At 38.2% G+C, this 20,563-nt stretch overlaps 1 protein-coding gene across 1 annotated transcript in view; it reads left to right on the top strand.

The window, feature by feature from the left end:
• The window catches only part of Sema1a (semaphorin 1a), a 303,018-nt gene that overhangs the window by 221,673 nt on the left and 60,782 nt on the right, over nt 1-20,563 (top strand). Inside the window, exon 4 of the mRNA XM_071584531.1 lies at nt 19,917-19,962. Coding sequence (XP_071440632.1) covers nt 19,917-19,962 — 46 coding nt within the window. The remainder of the gene's footprint in view (nt 1-19,916; nt 19,963-20,563) is intronic.

Raw genomic sequence — 20,563 nt, 5'->3', positions numbered from 1 at the left:
TCCTCGGCAAGATATCCTCTTAAAGACGTTACAATATTCAAGGGTGTTCGTGACAGTATCCCTCCATTCGAGGACGAAGACTTACGTTTCTGCGCCTCGTGCAACGCCAAACATCACCTTGTTCAAGAGTACATGTGTTTCCATATTTTGGGGAGAAGAATCTCTGCATGCAGTCTATTGGTAAACTTCTTGACCAAGGTATTCGGCTCAGCAGTCGTAATTTCGAACTTGAGGTCATCGACCTTCAGCCAAGGAAAGGCGCTCACTTTTCCGCGAGGAGAGATGTCCATGTCGAGTTGTTTAGCTGCCGTCTTTGCCGTTCATGCAAGAAACGCCCCTGTCCTTAACATTTGAAGTCTGGGTGCAACATGCTCATGAAAACATGGACGTGTTGTACCCAGATCTACTTGGGAGATTCTCCGTGGCGATGCGTGGATATCGAGCGAAGACGGCGATACCAAATCGTGAAGGCCCTTTTGCATTCCTCTACGCCTCAATCCCTCACTCCGAAGGTCCCTCTCTTATCTCTCCGCCACTATTTATCCGAACGCCCCACACCACATGTACCCGGCACTGAGTTTCTTCGCCATCTCTCTCACCTCATCCTAACCCACAACTCCTTCTCCTTCCACAATAAACGTTACCTTCGGGTGATAAGGCTGTGCGATGGGCAGTAGATTCAGCCCCGCATGCTTCAACCTCCACCTTGACCTCCTTGAAAGTTAATTCCTTCCCGGTTGCGCCCGGCAACGTCTTCTATGAACCCGATATATAGATGACACATTTATTCTATCTACTCTACCTCAGATATCACTTTCCGTGATGTCAAAATTTTCCTTATCAATGAAAAATTCTACACCTCCGTCCTCATTAAATTCAGTGACAAACAATTTGACTTCCACTGCACCCGCTGCCACCCATCGCACACCAAACGCTCTCTTCCATACTCACTCTCCACCCGTGGTCACTGTATCTATGATAACCAAAAATCCATGGACACAATCCTATATAATTTACGTGACGTTCTCCTTCACCGCGGTTACCCTGAGTTCATTCTTAATAAAAAGGTCTCTTTTGAGATTTTCCCTCACCCAAACCTTTGTAAGACATCAACTTGCCCACCGTCTCCATTTTCACGACATAGTTGCCTGGCATTCAGTCCCTCAAGCATAATCTCGAAGAGCTCTTCCCCATTCTGACAAACTCAAAAAAATAACTTGAAACATATTATATCTGTCCCTTTAGTTACTTATAAACGACCCGCCGATTTGCCACACGTATTGAAATCCACCAAGCCTTTATCCAAATGCTCTGCCATTCACGAATCCACACCAGTGCCATGGAATGGACCAAAATCTAAAGCATGTTCCATCTTCATTATTCCTTGCCCCCCCCCCCTCCTGACTTACCAATTCTCTCCCATCCCTCATGCACATCCCGCATTATAATGTATTAACCTAACTGCAACTCTGTCCCTCCCTCTACGTTGGCCAGTGCACCACATCCCCTCAATGTCCGCATAATCAATCAACGCGCCTCGTGCAAACGTTCCGCGTTAACCTCTCTACCAGTGCCTAAACATGCCTCACTCCATTCAACGATTGTTTCAGTGTATTCATTATTGACTCCCTTCCCCCTTCAGCTCAACCGCTAAAACTCAAAACTGTCGAGTCGGCATGCGTATGGCTCCTTGGCGCCGTCTCCAATCTAATCCTGAGTCTTGCCCACTAGGGGGTACACCCTTCTCCTCGACCCCTACCCCTGCCGATCACGCCAAAACACCTCCCTCTCCCTCCTTCACCCGCCCTCCCTATCACCCGTATGCTCAGTTTTCTTCCGTACTTTGGGAAAGTTGGTCGGGCCACTGAAATATTCATGAACAAAATTGTCTCAATTTTTTGTTTCATTGTTTTATATACCATCGCCACGCCTGTGACTGACCTTATATTCTTTCACTTTGGTGGACATTTAAAAAAATATGAATATATATATATATATATATATATATATATATATATATATATATATATGTATAATATATTTACTCATTTACATAGAAACAGATATAAGGAAAAGGGATAGTAACACACATAAAGGACGAACACAAAAGAGGTGGGGAAGGCGGAATCAGGCAGATTACGAGCGTAAAAATATTTCCTAGACCGGGACTTGAACTCCGGATCTTTCCACTTGCCGGGCGGAGGCTATTAACCACTTGAGCTATCCAGGAAACGTAATTTACATTGAGATCTGCGATGCTCCCTAACGCCATCTCTTGGCCAAAGAATCGGGGTACTTAATTGCATCAATGGGAGATATATATATATATATATATATATATATATATATATATATATATATATATGTATGTATGTATATATTTGTTGCCAAAACTTTATTCTTATCAAATATCTCAGAACCCCAGGTGTGCATCACAGTCCGTCTCAATTAGGGTTGCACGTTTTCCTTGACTCCTGGATATCTTCCTCTCTCCTGGTAGATGGTGTCACATTAGTTGCTTCCAGTTGGGTGGGACGCAATATGCGTGTTCCCTTGTACGTAGATGTAAGCCTCAGCATCAGGGGGAGAGGGGAGATGCAGAGGGAGAGGAAGGTCAAGCTATTGACTTGGTGGATGCCTCGGCGATACTCACACTGTGACAATACGAGTAGTGTTCTCTCCAGATGGAAGGACAAAGCGAGGTTTCCAGAGTGGCAACAGCCGTTCCAGGCAGAGGGCTTACATCATTTTCTACCATGTGTACGATTACGAAATGCGGGTTTTAAAAAAATATGAATTAGGAAGAATGATAAAAAGAGCTTAATGCAAAGTATACTCCATTGCTAGTTAGACATTTTTCCCTTCATTCGGGCAATTTGTGCATACCACGCCAGTAAAAATCTTTCCCTTTTGCCGCGAACCATTCTTCGAGCTATTTTTTCACATCTTTTTGGTGGTTATCTGTGTTCCTTTTGTGCAACATCGATGTCACCACTTTGGAAACGCCGAAACCATCGTTCACACGCTCATATCTTGCGATTGAGCAAATTTAAGGCGTTAGGTAAATACCGATGTGTTCAGTAAAGTAGTTTCGAATCCTTTTAATATTAGCCCATTCAAAATATTTCGCTTGAATTCTAACCCCGTTGTTCTGTAATAATGTTTATCGTTCTTTTAATTACCTGTGGATCATCTCGCCTTGAGTGAAGCAGTGGAAAGAAGGTGGACATGCATTGATTAGAATATAGACCAAAAACAGTTTTAAATTTGATTTTGCACATGTTATGAACATAATTTATGTATACATTTGTGTTAAGGTATTTTGACGACAAAAAGTCAGCATTGGTTCCGAAAATGAGTTCATTATGGGTACGTTTGGGACAAAAGAACAAGCAAAAGCGATGCCAGTACCTCTACATTGCTCTGTCCTGCTGTCTCCGTCCGAACTTCAGAAAGTGATTTGTGACTCCTTACTAATGTTCCACCAATGGAAATGTGCTTGCGTGAACTGTGCTTCAAGAAGCAGGTCTCGTCCTTCGTGACCTCGCTGCCCTTCGATCGATGACCTAGGCACATCCATAGATGTCGCATGACTTGATAATCTTCCTGCCTTGAAATTTGACCAATAAACAGGAATAGAAGTGAATAAAATTACTACGACACCACTACTCCAATAATAAATCGTCAATTTTGCGTTCCTTACGTTATTTCTTTTTGCTAATATTCCGCTATTTGTATAATTTAATTATAAATTAATTAAATCTAAAGTGTACTTCAATGCATTAAATGGAATTTCAAATAGTTAAAGACTTAAAATTCGGAATTCCTTTGAAATGAAATATAATTGAGAAGGTGACTACTGAGTTTAGTCATTGTGTATGTAGTATAGTTTTCGTGTAAGTTGTAATTGCTCTGAAATATTATTAATTGTAGAGGTGAAAATATACAGTTGTGTAAAGTTTGGGGGTATTTTCTTTGGAGAATAGTTTAAAAGTTGCATGGTACGTAGGCAACAATATTCATGTGTGTTGCCAGTAATATGAGTACTGAAAATAGATGTATCCGACCTTGAGTATTTTACAATTATCTTGTCATCCTTCTTAGCTTTCAAACAGCCATATAGATACCGGCTTAGAAATCAATAGCGTTTTTTACGTAGTGTGTAGTACAAACTTATTCATAGAAAAGGTCTTCTTAAGAATAGTCTAGCGGAGACTAATAGAAAAAGTATTCTGTTCGGCAGACTCTACTTCGCAGCTGTTGAATAAATGTAGTTTAAATTCTTGGTAGCTATAATATTGAAATAAGAGTACCGTAATGACACGCAATGTCTCGTAAATTCTTTTTCCTACGTAATTTCTACTTTAATCACAGGTCATTGAACGTTGCACGATTAAAAAAAAATTTTAACCCGGAGAATAATAGACGAGCACAATTTCAGCGGCAATTCGATAGAATCCGGTTATATCTTCATTGCTGCGTGTTATTATTCTATGGTAGAATTGCAGATAAAAGTTTAAGGATTTACTTGTAAGAGTTAACTTAATACCTCAGTCGTGAAAAGTATTTTCTCATCAGGATTTCAGCACGTCGAACGCTGTTTTAACAAGTCCCGTGCCGTGGATTATGTGTCCGAGAGAGAGGCGACGATAGCCGGTGCATTATGGAATTCTTAACCATGGGAGGGATAATTCAACCCCAATCCCCACAATTCTCGGACCGAGCTAATCCGTTTGCATTCCCAACTTTAGCACTTCTACAAAAGATCGATTGGTGTTGATGAATGTGTTTTGGAGCAGGTGAATGTCGTTTTTCGGTGATGCATTCAGCTAATAAATTCTTTTGCGAGATGCTTAAGTGGTCAGGATCTAACTGATTTTGTCGGAGGTTGGATGAAGAGGAGAATAAACAGCCGGTTTCGGCTCATCCGACTCTAACCTAATGAGGTTAAGTTTTACTCACTTCTCCATCCCCACCCGTCGATTGTTCGAAGGAGACACACTGCGTGGATCCCAAGTACGAGCTGTAAGAATAGAAACACACAGTAACATGATAATATACTCTTATATTATGTGTGTGTGTGTTTATAAATATATATATATATATATATATATATATATATATATATATATATATATATATATATATATATATATATATATATATATATATATATAATACATACACACACACACACTCATTCAAACACGAAATCCCGCCATATGGCGAACAAATATGCATTCACATGGAAATAGATAAAAGGAAAAGGGATAGGAACGCATATAAAGGACGAACATAGGAGAGGTGGGGAAGGCGGAATCACACATGTCACGAGGGCAAAAATATTTCCTTGAATAAATGATGGATGTATTGAAAAAAAGATCAAGGGTAATTAACTAAGTGCAAACCTCTGATTAAATCCCAACGCTCGTTTGTCGTATGAAAAACGTCTACTGGTGTTATGTATAAAATTAGAATTCTCTTTTGAGTTAGGGATTGAAAGAAATATATGCTTCCTTTGAAAAAACTAATTCAATATACTAAGGATGTTCATTAAAGAGTGATGATATTTTTTACACATAGTGTGCAAAAATTTAATTTTTTGTTATATTATTAGCTTAATTGTTCATTAATATGCGGTAAAAGTTCCATTGATTTTGACTCCAATATTGCTTCAGCGGCAGCCATTGCTATAATAAACGCTCAGTTCGCCCACGGCAACGATGGAGGTAACACGCTCCGTTGAAATTTTCGCCTGAATAAATCCTCAACCGAAGTCTATGCTACTGGAGGCTTGTGGGAGATTCTGTTCTTCTCTATATCACAGCTAGAAGATGGTTTTCAATGTTTAAAGAGGAGTGACTAATAATTTCAAAGGGAGGTGCTCTCGAAGCACCAGTCACCGCGCTAATGCGAGTATATATTTACACCGCTTCTGAAACTACGAGGGTCATCCGGAAAGTAGTACCCGTTCGTGCCGCATGAAGTGCTGACGACGCGAGTAGCCGCTGGACGAGGTCAGATAGCTTCAGTGGCTTGTCTGCCTTCTCTGAGCCAAGTTGCGTGACGCTAGCATTGCCTGTGTTGTTTCTGTGATTGTTTACAATGTTTAAAAAAATTGAGAACGCCGCCAGTTGTGAAGTGAGGGCAGTGATTAAATTCCTCAATGCAAGAAACGTTCGCCCATGTGATATTCATCGCCAATTAAAGGAGGTGTATGGAGACAATGTAATGGACGAGTCGTCTGTTCGGCGGTGGTGTCGCAACTTCAACATGGGGAGGGGGAACACACACGACGATGAGCGTTCGGGTAGACCGTCTGTCATTACAGACCAACTGGTGAGCTCAGTTGACGAATTCGTGAGGAACGATCGGCGCGTCACAATTGATGACATCTGTGAGCATTTTCCCAATGTTTCTCGAACAATTGTTCATGAAATTGTTAAACACCATCTGCATTATGCAAATGCGGGTACTACTTTCCGGATGACCCTCGTATGAGGGAAAATTGTCGATTAACATAAGGAGTAATATCATAAATATTGTAAAGATTATTGGTTGCCACCAAAACTTTGGTGCATGGTTCTTTCAATAAATCCATAGAAAATCAAAGAGATGGCGCTCGTAGTATCGGAGAAGGTTTGCTGCTCCTGTGTTTGTGACTGTTAACAATTGGGTTAAACGTGCCCGTACATCCGCAATTCATAAAAATCGTTCGAGACGTCCGGTGGAATTTACTACCTCCGAAATGATTGACAAAATCCACGATTTGGTTTTTTCAGTGATCGAGGAATCAAAGTTCGCGAGGCCACAGGCCTAGGCTGTATCAAAATGTACAGTGGTTTTAATTTTGCGCGAAAAATTGTGTGTGATACAAATTTCGGCAAGAAGGGTGCCTCGTTTTACTCTCAGTAGAGAATAAACGGAATCGTTTGGTCGATTCGGAGACTGGTTTGGCCCTTTTCCGTCGCAGTCCTGACGAATTTATGCGTCGATGCATAACTGTGGACGAAACATGGCCACGCACACTGTTACACTCCATAGACAAAGGAACATTCGAAACTGTGGGTTTCTAAAGGCGTTCCGGCTCCGAAAAGGGCGAAGACGGTGAAATTGGCCAATGAAGTGATGACCACATTTTTTTGGGATATACGCGGATTCATTTACATCGATTACTTACATAAAGAACAAACGATAAAAAAGAGAGTATTATGCGTCGTTATTGCACCGGTTGAGCGAAGAAATCAAGAAAAAACGTTCTCTTTTGGCTAAGGAAAAAATTCTCTTCCATCAAGACAATGCACGAGTGCACAGCTGCGCACTTTCGATGACAAAAAAAATATGGGGTTTAAGTTCAAATTATTACAGCGTTCACCGTATACACCAGATTTGACCCCAGTGACTTTTCTTATTCCGAAAGAAAGCACACAAAAGATACACGTCGAACGTGGAGGTCATCGCCAACCTATAGACATATTTTCAGAACCTCAAATTCTATTTTTTGGACGGCGTAAGAATTTAACAGCTGGGAAAAGTCCATAGAGCTGAAAGGAGATAATGTCAAATTATTAAAGCAATTCTTTGCCCAAAATAATTTGTTTTCTATTTTGTCCTTAGGACTTAGTCCACGGATCCCATCTCAAGTTATAGCGATTATCTCGTGAAAATCTATGTGATGCGTGTTCCTCATCCTTTGTATAATGCCAACCTTCCTCCGAGTGACTTTTTCCTGTGCCCCGACGTGAAGTAATGCATCCATGTTAAGGATTTTCATCATCAATTGCCGGCGTAGACGAACCGAACATATTTCAATTTGCAACGGCTGCCGTTGATGCAATACTGGAGTCATGTCAATGAATTTTTTTGAAAAATGAATTATAAAAGTTTATAAAATCTCTTAATACATATTTATGATCGTATGTAATCAAAATTGTTGTAGTATTGCTAATTAAACGTCCTCCGCGAATTATTGGTGATAAATCGTTTTTAGTCCAGTGTATGTTTTACTTATCTTCATAATGTATTGATAAAATTGAGCATACTAGGTTGTAAGCATGGAATCCTAAATTTTTTATCGTTATTAATTTACTGATAGCCTTTTAAATGTCCCCACTCTGGTTAGTGGTGTATAATAGGCCCTTGCGATTTCTTGTATTCAATGAGCGAGTTGTCGGAACATCTCATGATATGATGCCTTATTGATATAAATTAGCAGTTTCGTTTATGTCTCATTATCTAGCTTTGTCTTCTATTTCTGGAGGACATTTCAAGAAATTTTTCATTCTCTTAACTACGGATCGAATGTGGGCACGTTTTTTTTTGGAGTTCCTTTTAATCAAAAGTGTCACTATAAATAGATAGAAATTCCAATACAGCGGAGAAGAGTTTAGTCTGATTGTTCCTGCCTTAACTTCTCTAAATCAGAACAAAAGAATTAAAAAGTGGAAAAATTCCCGAAGTTGGACGAAACAATGGATTCTTGGCGGGGTTGAAGGAAGAAAGGTTTTTTCGTTAATGAAGGAGGAATTGAGAATGGAAGGTGAAGAGTGCTACGGGGATTTCACTCGAATGAATGAATCCTTTTTTAGAAATTTATTGGGGATGGTTTCCCGAAGACTATTTAGGAAAGAACGATGATGAGGGAATCCTCTCCCGTATCTATGGAGGAATCCATATCAATTATGATGGAAACTTGTTCAATATGCCTCCTTTCAAGGTATATTGGAGTATACACCACACTTACTGCCACGGTGTTTGTTATTACATCTATATAAAATAATATAATAAGCCTTTCGTTACTGATTAGAACTTACCTATTTATATCACATCATTGAAAAAACTCTAAGGCCGATTTTTTTAGATTGGATATCGTTGTCATTGATAAGGAAGATAGTTATGAAAAAAATGCAGTAACTTATGATTCAAAAGCAAAGAATTTCTTAAGAAACTAATATATATTTTGAATATCTAAATCATGCATTTAAATGACATGTCCTCTCGAATGTACTGGCAGAACTCGAGGTTACATTATTTTTATCTCCTAGTATGTAAGAATTCCATCATAAAAAATATACTAGGGCAAGATTTCGTGAATTTTTTCCGAAATTTCTGTAGCATTACGGTAGACATAATATACAATGGTGGTCAATGCATATAGATCGTATAAAAAATATCGGGAAAACTTTCGAAAAATAGATTTATATCAGATATTGCTACAATACCACAAAATTCTTCTATATGCATACCTTGAGCGTCGACACATTTTTGCCAGGATTTCCTCGACTCGAAGGCTCCCTGGTAAGCGAATTTCGGAAGGTCCTTAAGGGTACGCCTGCAAGCATCTTTGTTGACATTTAGGTTCCCATGGTGGTTTCCTTTGAGGAAGGATTTCACTTTTGGGAATAGGAAATTGTCTGCTTGTTCCAACTCGGGACTTAAAGGGGTTTGGAGGATCGTCGCGATGCCGTTTTTCGCCAAGTTGTCGGATGACACTCGACTCTGCTTTTGGTTGTCGGTTAAGGCCTTCGGGGCGAGTTAAGCGCAGATATTTCGCGATGGCAAATTTTCAGTGATATAATCGAGTGTGCACTGTCATATAATTGCCAATATACGAGCTGCGATCATGTGAACACTCAACAGACGTTTTTCTGAACTCAGCACTTCTCGCACACGGAAAAAAATTGCCACTGATACTTGCTATACAATCCTTGTATACTAAGGATAAAAGAGGAAGAATTGCATTAGGCAAAGAAGCTATTACGAGGAGGAGGGAATAGATGATATGAACTTTGAGTTAGGAGGTTGAGAAAAGACTAGTGAAAACTTAGGTATGGCTCGGAATCTTGGTAGTCGAAGCAATGTGATAAGCGTAAATTGGAGGTTTTTGAGATGGTTGTAGGATAGGATGGAAAAAGATAAAATATGCGGATAGGAAATCAATCGAAGAAGTAATAGAGGGAGGAGAGGAGAGAACGTCGTTTGGAGTAATCCAAAGAAGGCACTGGAAATGGAAAAAATAGTTTGGGATTACTCAGAAAACTGTGTAATCCCAAAGTTCCTACTTTTTCATTTCCAATATGAATCGATCCCATAAACATACGCCTGAAACCATCAATTGTATCATCCGAAGAAGGCAGGAAAGGAGGATGCAAGGCATTTTCATTGGCCGTGGAATGCTGAAACTGTGATAAGGGTGAAGGATTTCAGGCGAGCGAGGTAGGATTCGGAAAAGGATAGGGATGTCGGAGGGAATAAAGAGAGGAGCAGAGTAGAGTAGAATTGAAGAACGGTTTATGGTAGAGTGGGTTTTGTCCTTTTAGGCCAGGCTAAGAAACGTATGAGCGCATAGTGTGTGTCCGTCCAAAAACCTACCTTAAAAAACAAAAGTCTCCGAAATAATAGTCATTCATTTAATTTCCTCCGGAGTAAGGTCTTTCTTCTTAGAGAGACTAGTATTTTCCATAAAAAAGCCTGTTGAAATCCAATCATTGAGTTTCCAACTGCTACATATTTCCCGGAATCTCTAGTATTGCAATATAGTTTGGCAGGTGTTTAGTATGTGCGCATTCATTCATCTTCTCTGGAACTTGTTTGATATTCGCTCACTCTCTCTCTCTCAAGTTTCCACCTCATTCTCTGCATATGGCTCTATCTCTCGAGACAGGAAATTCGAATAGGTGAAGTCTATCGACTCTAGTTTGAGGAGTGCGGCAATGCTTACGGTTTTATTTGTAATAAAATAGCCTTTGTTCGGGAACTGCTTATGGCTGTATCTTTTCGAGGAAGGCAGTGTTTCCTCGCCGATCTCTTCAAATTTCACTCGGGTCCTCTTGCAATATCGCATTCAACGAGAGTCGTGACTTCATGGTGGTGGAAATCCATGGGCTCATCTAGTCATCGCAAACATGTCGTTGTAAATTTGCGACAATCCTCAACACATCGTAATATGTCACTGATGGGTATCAAGACCGAGTCGACCTAATGACGACGCTTTTTTTTTCTTTAAATTTTTGATGGAAAAACCCTTAGACAATGTTTGGGCACCATTGACCTTTTTTTCCTTCTTAATAAAGCCGGCCCCGGTAGCGGCGGCGTAAAGCCCTCGCATGCCAATCCAGAGGTCGCGGATAAGATTCCCACCTCGGGGATTTAGCCTCCACCTAGGGCTTTGGGTGTTTTTCATTGTCTTCAATGTAACTTGAGGGGTTGGCTGTTCAAAGAACCTAAGGCTGGAAACAAGTAAGCAATTCGTTAAGACTCTTGTGTGGAGCTTGACGCTCTATGATTCCGTGACTTGGAACATTAGAAAAGTGGACCAGCGAAGAATAGAAGCCTTTGAAACGTGGCGCTGGAGGAGAATGCTGCAGATTAAATTGACAGGTTAAGTGAAGAACGAAGAAGTATATAGAAGAGCAGAAGAGGATAGGACCATATGGAGAACTCTACGGCAAAGAAGAAATGGATGGATTGGACACACATTGAGGCACAATAGATTGATTATGAATATAATAGAAGGGGAGATTCCACGAGGAAGACCAAGAGATATGTATATACAGGACAATTAAGAAGGACGTAAAACAGAGTAGGTATCAAGCATTGATGGAATTGACATTTAATTGAGTAGAATGGAGGGTTGCAGTAAACCAACCCTAGGGTTAAAATACTGATGATGAGGTGGAAGGAGGGACTATGAAGTCTCAATCTCGCCCCAATAAAGTCGTTAAAATAAATAAGTATGAAAACCGGTTCACATTAAACTCAAGAGTATAACTTACAGTTTTCCATACTGTTTGATTTCATCGTTCCAGAATATCGGTGAATGAGTACACTAGGAAAGAAATTAGCCTCACTTAAACGAATGTTTGAATTTCTCATGCCGCAACGACTAATTTTTAAGAATATTTGAGAAAATCATTTGATCATTGGGACATATTAATCTGGCCTTAATAAAAATTAATATCAATTTTGGATTGCAATATTATATAATTAGTTTGCGACGAGGCAATGTTCGAAGAAAAACCAAGTCTGCGGTGGACTCCTCTCTATTATCAAATAAAGTTCGCACTATTTCGAAGATTAGATATGATGAAATCGGAATAAATGGGCGGAGAAGACTGCGGCATGTCTAACTGTATTGCATGAAAAGGAATAGGAAAAGCGGTGATAAATTATTGCATGTTAATTGGTCGGCTGGACTTAAGTAATTATGTGCACGGGAATTCATTTCAAATGGTGTTGTAATCTTTCATTGGGGTCACATTGATGAATACGAGGCTCCTTCAAAGAGACTTGGATTGATTAAATCTGTACTTGGCAATTGTGATGAGAAAGTAAGGGAGAAGTGCTATTTCACATTAGTGGGGGTGTGAAGAGGATGCTGCGGATGTTTGAGATCCACAGGAGATGGTTTTAATTAAGGAGCTAGATGAAGTTCAAAAGAGATTCCCCAGATTAGTAAAAAAAAGTTATACGAAAATAAAGTAAGTTTTGAGGACTATTGGAAGACCTAGGGCGGGAACTACTATTCCTCTCGAAAGGAATAGCCTAGAATTAAATGTTTGGAAAGGTTAAGTACACTCGATTTAACGTTGGGAAATGTACATAGGGAATTAATTATTACCCCCACTCTAAATCTGTAAGTTAGACCGTCCTGATAAAAGGAGTGCATGTACTCCAGAATTGATTGATATTTTTTTAACTTATTTTTTCCTTATAGTACTCGCCCGCATGAAATTTAAATTTATACCTGGAAAGCCAACTTAAGTACATATATAATGTAATTACATTGTTAACGTATATTGCGATGCACATTTCTATAGTTGTTTTTAATTGGTGTTGAAATTCATCCAGTATTTGTAATCCGTTCATTTTTTTAATAAAATATTTTAATAATACCCTATAATAAAGGCTTAAATAAAAAATGTTGATCATTTATTTTATAGATATATGTATTTATTTAAAAGTGCTCTATTATAATATTGAAATTTGTCATTTGAACTCGGGACCTAAGAGTTTTTATTAAGAAAAACAAGTACACTTATCTTCTATCTGTAACTAAAATCCAAATACGTGTTGAATTAGGGTCAACTGTTTATTTTTGCGATTTTTAAATGAAGAATACTTGCAGATGTCAATACTTTTTAGAAAAAAACTTATATAAATAAATATTATTAACTCGTGGGGCGTAGAGAGGACTTTATATGATTAGTTGATGTCACTATTAACATGGCAAAAATTTACTAATGACGATTTTCAATTCAAGCACTTTTCTATTCTATTTCTGTTCCTGTATTCTTTCGGATTTTGGAAATTTCTGATTCCCCTTGGACTATAATCTAAATACAACAGGAGAACCAATGTTTTTTGACCGTGGTAATTGTGTATGTTCTCCTCATGTCGTCAAAATAATATTTATGTGGACGAAAGAGAAATCCCACCCTCCTTCACTTAAGTGGATATTAATGTACCTAAATATGAGGTGACGAATTTACGGAAAATGCTTTGATCCGCATATTCTCAGTTTGTGTTCATTATTCTCATTAAATATACGCTGCTATTTTTACTTCACTCACAGTATTTATCATTTGAGGGAATGCATTATTATACAGAGGAACGTCCATCGTGCGCCCTATTTAAGTAATACCATACGACTCCAGCCAACAAAGGAATTGGCATGTCTGGACTCATAGATAGTTAGGAATACTATTAGAACATTTTAAGCGTCTTGATGAAATTTCTAGCATCGAAAGCCTATTTGCAGCACAAGTCGGTACATCTATTTCCATTGACTAATAACCAAGTCGTTATTTAATACAACGTTTCTAGCCCTGGCACTGTTATTATCACTCCTCTTTAAAATCTAAATTTACAATTATGCATGGATATTTATTTTTCAATATACTAATAGTATATTGAAAAATAAATCTATATATATATATATATATATATATATATATATATATTTATATAAATATAAATAAATATATAAATAAATAAATTTATATATATATAGAGAGAGAGAGTCTCTCTTGAAGAAGGCCTCTGAGAGGGCCGAAAGCTCGAACAATTTACCGTGTGAGTGTTCTTTTAAATGTGTCTATTCTTTTCTATTTGTGTTATATTGTGTCAGCCCATTATTGCCGCTCGTGTGAGTTTTTCCGTACAATCGTTATATATATATATATATATATATATATATATATATATATATATATATATATATATATATATATATGTAGCAGTTGCAAACTATCGATATTGGTTGGCTATGAACCGTAAGCTACACGTACCTTATCGTTCAAACGGGACACATTAATCATACATAAATAAATGTAAAATAATGATTATTAAAAATAAAATATTAAAACAAAGTGAGACACATTCTCTTCGTGTATTCCTCATAAGTACTTCTTTTAATAACTCTAAAAATATAAGGTATCAATCCCAAACCTCGGAAGTTCCAGGCGCCGCCGTCACCACACCCTGCCCTGTCTGTTTAAGGGTGTCTCCGTGAATCCCGCAGCAACTGCCACCCGATGCCCTGCACCCAATCCAGAACCGATCTAGTATTGATTAGTATTGCGGTCGTCATCTTCCGTGTTTTGCTCTTTTGGAATTAGTATAAATAAATACTTTGTATGATTGTTGCAAACCTAAAGGTTTGTAATGCGAAATTGAAATCATATAAGTATATTTAAATTTCATATTTATGTGAATAAAGCAGATACGCTTTCCCGCACGAAGCGAGATTAACAAATAATATCACTGATGAGGTCATATATTCATATATTTATTCAATTAATTTCCATGATCAAAACAGGAAAATTTAGTTTTCTCAGTGACATGAGTGGTTAGATGCTTTAATGAACGAAAATTTATTTCCTCATTCCCAAGTGCCCGCATGGAAGCGTTCTTTCCCATGGATTAATAAATGTTTGATTGGAACTAAACGTTAAGGTGCTCCAAGTAATTCCCTTTTTCAAATTTCAATTTCATAAGCTCTAATTCCCTCGGAAATCAGCCATAATTAACCATTACATTGGCAACGAGAGATTTTCAGTTCGAACAAAACAAGCTCAGGTTTTAATGAGTTTAACCTTTAAAGCATGGTGATGGGATATCATATATTTTTTAAATTTTAGTTTTGAATTAATGTTACATCGAAAGAGTTATTTTTTATTTGATAAATCGTCGAGTGAGGATTGATTCTACGGCCGAGGGAATGGACGACCCTTTCTTGAGCTTGACGAAATTGTGGAGGATATTAGAAAAGATGTTTGTCAAAGATAGTAAAATATTTACGCATATTAAGTGATTGCCCCGGATTTGACTCAGTAACTTTTCATTCAGTAAGCTTCAAATGCAAAAAAAGATAATTGAACGGGTTTCGCTCTACTGAGGAATTGTTATTTCAATCAGAGAAGTTATATGGAAACATTAAAATGGCTTAGAAAAATTATTTTCAGCGACTGTGAAACTCACCCTTATTGCCATTTATTAATGTCCAGCCGCATTTTTCCCAGGCTTCAACCAACTATTATTGCCCATTCTTGATAGAGCGCTTGCATTTGTTAACGCAATTGACAATTTGCTCTGCCTGCAGCCGTGTCAATCATAATCTTGGAGATGTAGTACTCGTTTTTAATTATTGAAATCATCTCTGTACTGATTCCTTTCTGTAATTCACTTGATAATCAATCAAATGGCATTGCTGGGGCATCCTCATCCGGCGTGGACCCCTTATGACACTTTTTTCATATATTTTTCATCGTTGGTGTGTAATAATGGAATAACTAAGAGTTTTCACATACATTTCTTATTCAAGACGTAGGTTTCGCCGATATGCAACGCTCAAAGTTGAAAAAATCTCGTGAAGTTGTAATGAAATGTAATCTAAGTCGTGTGAATCTAATATACGAGGAAACACTTAAGTTAATACGTTCTTTGACAATGAAACAGCTACGCCAAGTGCAGTTGAGTTGGTCATTGTCATGTTTATTTCTCTTTACTGTCACTTAATTTGTTCACTCGAATCACTGTATTGGAATTTTTTTCTTGTGATTTGAGTTTATCCACACGTATTCCAATCAACTTCACTATGTGACCTCAGTCACCCATTACGTCTAATGCGTATAAAGACGCGTTGCGATTTCAACGTCTCCAACTCTTTTGGAACCTTTCAATTTACCCTAAATGCCTTCCGTCATATTTTTAACATCCAATCGCATTTACAATGTATTTTGTTTTTTGTCTGCGATGCATTCTGATGGCCATCTTTCCTTTTTACCTTCACAATTCATAAAATGTGCTCGTGTAAATTTTATAATTTTGTAATCGCTTCTTGAGTAGTAGTTCTCTCGGGGCTTTTAATGGCCTTATAAAATTTCATTACGATATTTTATGTAATATATGATATCCTTCTATCGCTTTTTTACATTGAATCACAAAAGGACAACGACTAGGAGAAGACACTATTTCCTGGTATCACTTGATTCAGAGTGCTTTTTACAAATATTTTTCATTGAATTCATATCTTACTCTCTTGAAGCATAGTATGACAAGTGGAAAGCATAAAAAAGGGGCATTGTAACAGAAAATCGTGAAAAATATAGTTGAAAATTTTAATGCGTCTTTAACTTCGATTTTCCCTAATGAATTCGTCCCATCTTTTTATCGTAATTATGCGTTTTCCCCGCGTGACAACTATAAAAGGTTGATTTACGGTGTCAGGTTGTCTTGCCAAGGTACGACTTAGAAATTTGGTGCTTTTCTCCCTGTGTCTATCCAAAAATATCTTAATCGGTAGAATATTAAATAGCAGCATAATAAATGACCAAATTTAATTGCCAGCATAGCTGCAATTTATTTGAGAAGTGCATAATTTTCTAAACGCCCAAATGTTTTAATTGTGTTGCAAAAGGAATGCTTATTAACTGCTGAAGTGCATTGATTGCCCTTCCCGTGGAAGGTACTAAAATCAGTCGCCAAAATGGAAAACATCGGCCTCCCTGCCGTCGGCCGACTAGTGCCTGAGAATGGGGCTTTCGGTTGCTCCGTCTCGCGGCGTCGTCCTAAGCCGTAGTTATCGGAATTCGGCTCGTCTCCAGTGTGTCGCACACACAATGTGTGTAACAGCTGCCTTTGGGGAGGAAACGAACCAATTTCGGTGCGCTCCACGCATTTCCAGCTTGGGGGAGGCGTGTGCGACGTGAGACGACCCAAAGAGCGGATGCCTAACTCAGTTCAAATGCACGGCGCAATACGTACGCCTGGCGCCGAGTTAAGGGAGAGCGTTCCCCTTGTTTTCGTCTCTTTGAGTACCTGATTAAACTTGCCCGTGGGAAAATGCCACGCTCATGCATGACGCCTTTAAAATGATAGCAGTCTCCGCCGCACGCGAAGCCAAAATTTGCGTATGACGAAATTTCCGCTCCGCTGCTCGCAACAATGCAGTACGTAAGTTGAGTAGTGATTCGCATTTGTCGAGTGGAAGTAATTGCGTTTGGGATACACCATCCCGGGGAGAACTGTTAATTTATTTACTAGTTGTGTTTTTATCTATTTGCAATAAATCAAGTGCGCGGGTAAATTTTTGCCTCTTTATGAAGTAGGTCGCAGCTTGTAGGAAGCTGGTTATTACGCATGCATTGTGACTTATGATCAAGCAATCAAAATGGCGCATTGGTAAAGGAATCACCGCCAGTTTAAAAGATGCGAAGGCGGGCTCCGTCGGATATATTTTTCTCTCTTATTAAATAGATTCGGTAACAATTATACGCGGAAAAATGAGAACAACAACTTAAAAATCTCAATTATGTTAATATTTTTCTCGGTAACTTATCTGGCCAGAAGTGTGTAGACTCGCGTAGGGTAAGTCATCCATCTAATTAATATAAGGTAGGCGTTTTTATTTTATAAGTTATGAGCCACCGCCAGGGTGTGTGGCAGGGGGTGAATACACACCAGACTAATTTTGACCCGAATACATTCACCCGTACCGAGGTAAAACCACCGTGATTACGTATCGTTCGTGGAAAAAATGACATCTTTATCTATCTGTTCTACACTTAATACCTCTATTGTTACCGACACAATCTCTTCTACCTTAGTACGATGGGGATAATGCTACATTTTCAACATCACGGCTGAAGAGACATCCTTCCAATTTATGCACATGCAAGAGATTTAATCTGTAATTTAACCACCTCTCCGTGATTGATTCCCAGTGTAGATCCTCTTATATTTTGAATACGCTACTGAGTTTATTTGAGATTTTTGAGACATTGGTCGTGTTTCGGAGCATGTAGAATCTCATCGTGCTCACCACAGCGGAAACCATAACAATATTATTATTGTAAAATATTCTGGATTAATTGTGCTGGAGATCATTTCTCATCTCCATAGTGTAAATTATTACGGTCTCTTTGAAAATAATTTCCCCTGTCATATTCCGATGCCCACTAATTTTCCAGTAGAAGTACAGAACCTTTAGTGGATATCTGTCGTTTTATCAGGGAGTGTTGGTACCGTTGTCAGTCAATGTGGTGCTCGGCCTAGATGGCCAATATTGGATCTCACCTCCAGATTTACTGGTTCATTTGTAGGTGAATACTTGGGAAAAAATGTCAAAGCGTCACTTTTAAAAAGCTTGGTGTTTTGAGAGTTTTTTTTAAACCGTTCTAAGATATGATGAGAATATATTTTTCTCTATTGTCCTTATGACGTATGTTCAATAAAAAGTCCCTTGGCGTGAAAAAGTGGTCACCTGAATGAAATCCACCTCCGTCAAATTCAAAATTCCTGACGAATCACAGATCGCAAATGTTACGGCGTGGTTCCTGTAAATTTTGCATGGTGATTCTTCATTAATTAGGACTTCTCATTCTCAATTAGGACCTCTCAGGGGTTATGGCCTACGTAATCGCGTGAAAATCGCATGAAAGGTTCGCGGTTCAAATCCTGTTCAGGTTAACCATTCTTAATGGCGTTCAAATCTGTGTTCAAATTGAATATGGTTAAGACTGAATAGCCATTAAATTTGCATTTTGGTTCTGCGCTCAAATTGATTGACACCATTCGAAAAAAATCATGTTTCAGCTCGCAAGACGATTAGCCAGTGTTGATATTACCTCAGCGCCGCCCAGAGGTCCAATGCAAAGTTGGAATGCCATTTCACTCCAAAAATTGTTTAAACCCGCGTAAATCCTGAATCTTCTGAGCGGGAATGCATGACCTGATTCTATAACGTTTGAATTGAAATTCTAATTATTTCGGTGCTACGTGCATTCCGTAATAATTTGATCTCTAAATCCTCTAAATACATTGCCCACTGCGTACCGAATAGGGCTTCCCATGAAGTTAACTTTCATCATGCTTCTTTTCTAGATACCAGCTGTCGGCCTAATTTATCTGCTTCAATCTACTTCCCCGAATCTGAATGATGCGAATCTCTCGTACACTGCAAGCGTCATTTAAAGTAGTAGTGGTATGAAAGTGTCATGTTTTTTATCTATCCATTTTACCATGCATAAGTCAGCATTTGATGGAATTGTTTATTAATCTTTAACTTGCTAATTCGATCACCTGTGAATTCCTTATAGATATTGTATCTAAAAATCAGTTTCTACAATATCGGAAATTCAAAGCATCGAAAATTGTGTATAATTTCCTATTTTATTACTGTTATCAAAAGTGTTTATTATGTTAACATCTGTTCTTGAAACACATCACTTTTCAATAAGTATAATCCGTGTTTTATTTTTTGCTTCCTCAATTTTGGATTTGCATATTTTTCATTGCCTTCTTGGATACCACCAGCCCTAGATCACTTCACACTTATTTTCTGAGGCTATGTAAAAGTGTTAATTTCAAAACTTCACATTTTCTTTTTTCGACTTATATTTTTATTTACTTTTCAGGAATTTGGTGTACAACTTAAGCCTTGCAGACCTAAGTGAAAACCAGGTGAGTCTTACGTAATAAGAAGCTCTTTCAAGACAGATTTTTTTCTACGTTTATTTTCGTTTTTACTTTAAGTAATAAAATTCTTTAACGTTAATTCGTCGAATAATCATTGCTCATTGCCTGATCACTGAAACAGTCCCAACTGCCGAACAATACGTGGTAGTGTCTACTAGTGTAGTACCCTGCTTTTGGAAACCGAAAGAATAGATTCAGCCCATGGTTCAATTCCTTGTCCGGGGAATTCCTTCAGTTAAAATGACCGTCATCGAAGTATTGTACTGTTTGTTGGAAAATTTTCTCTTGTAAAGGACGAATGTAACGCATTCATTCCAATTGCGTGAATTTTCTTGCAAGTAATTTAAGTGTAAAACTTTTGTTGTAAGTAATCCAGTCGCACGTAGTTAATGAGTTGTTTTTCCTAGTGAATAGTTGTCAATTGAATATGTAAAATTATGTATCGGCAGTCGCTATCCCAAATCCGTTTGCTGTATTCGTAAGTATCGGACACAATTTTAAAAAGATTTGAACTTGAAAAAACCTAAGTTTGAGAGGAAAAATGAAAATACATTTCGGCAAAGTGTGTGCCGACTAAGTCGGTTGG

Source organism: Hetaerina americana, unplaced genomic scaffold (assembly GCF_022747635.1).
Source record: "Hetaerina americana unplaced genomic scaffold, ioHetAmer1.1.p SCAF_1, whole genome shotgun sequence".
Lineage (NCBI taxonomy): Eukaryota > Metazoa > Arthropoda > Insecta > Odonata > Calopterygidae > Hetaerina > Hetaerina americana.
The sequence above is the reverse complement of the archived record's forward strand: the minus strand, read 5'-3'. Positions and strand labels throughout refer to the sequence as shown.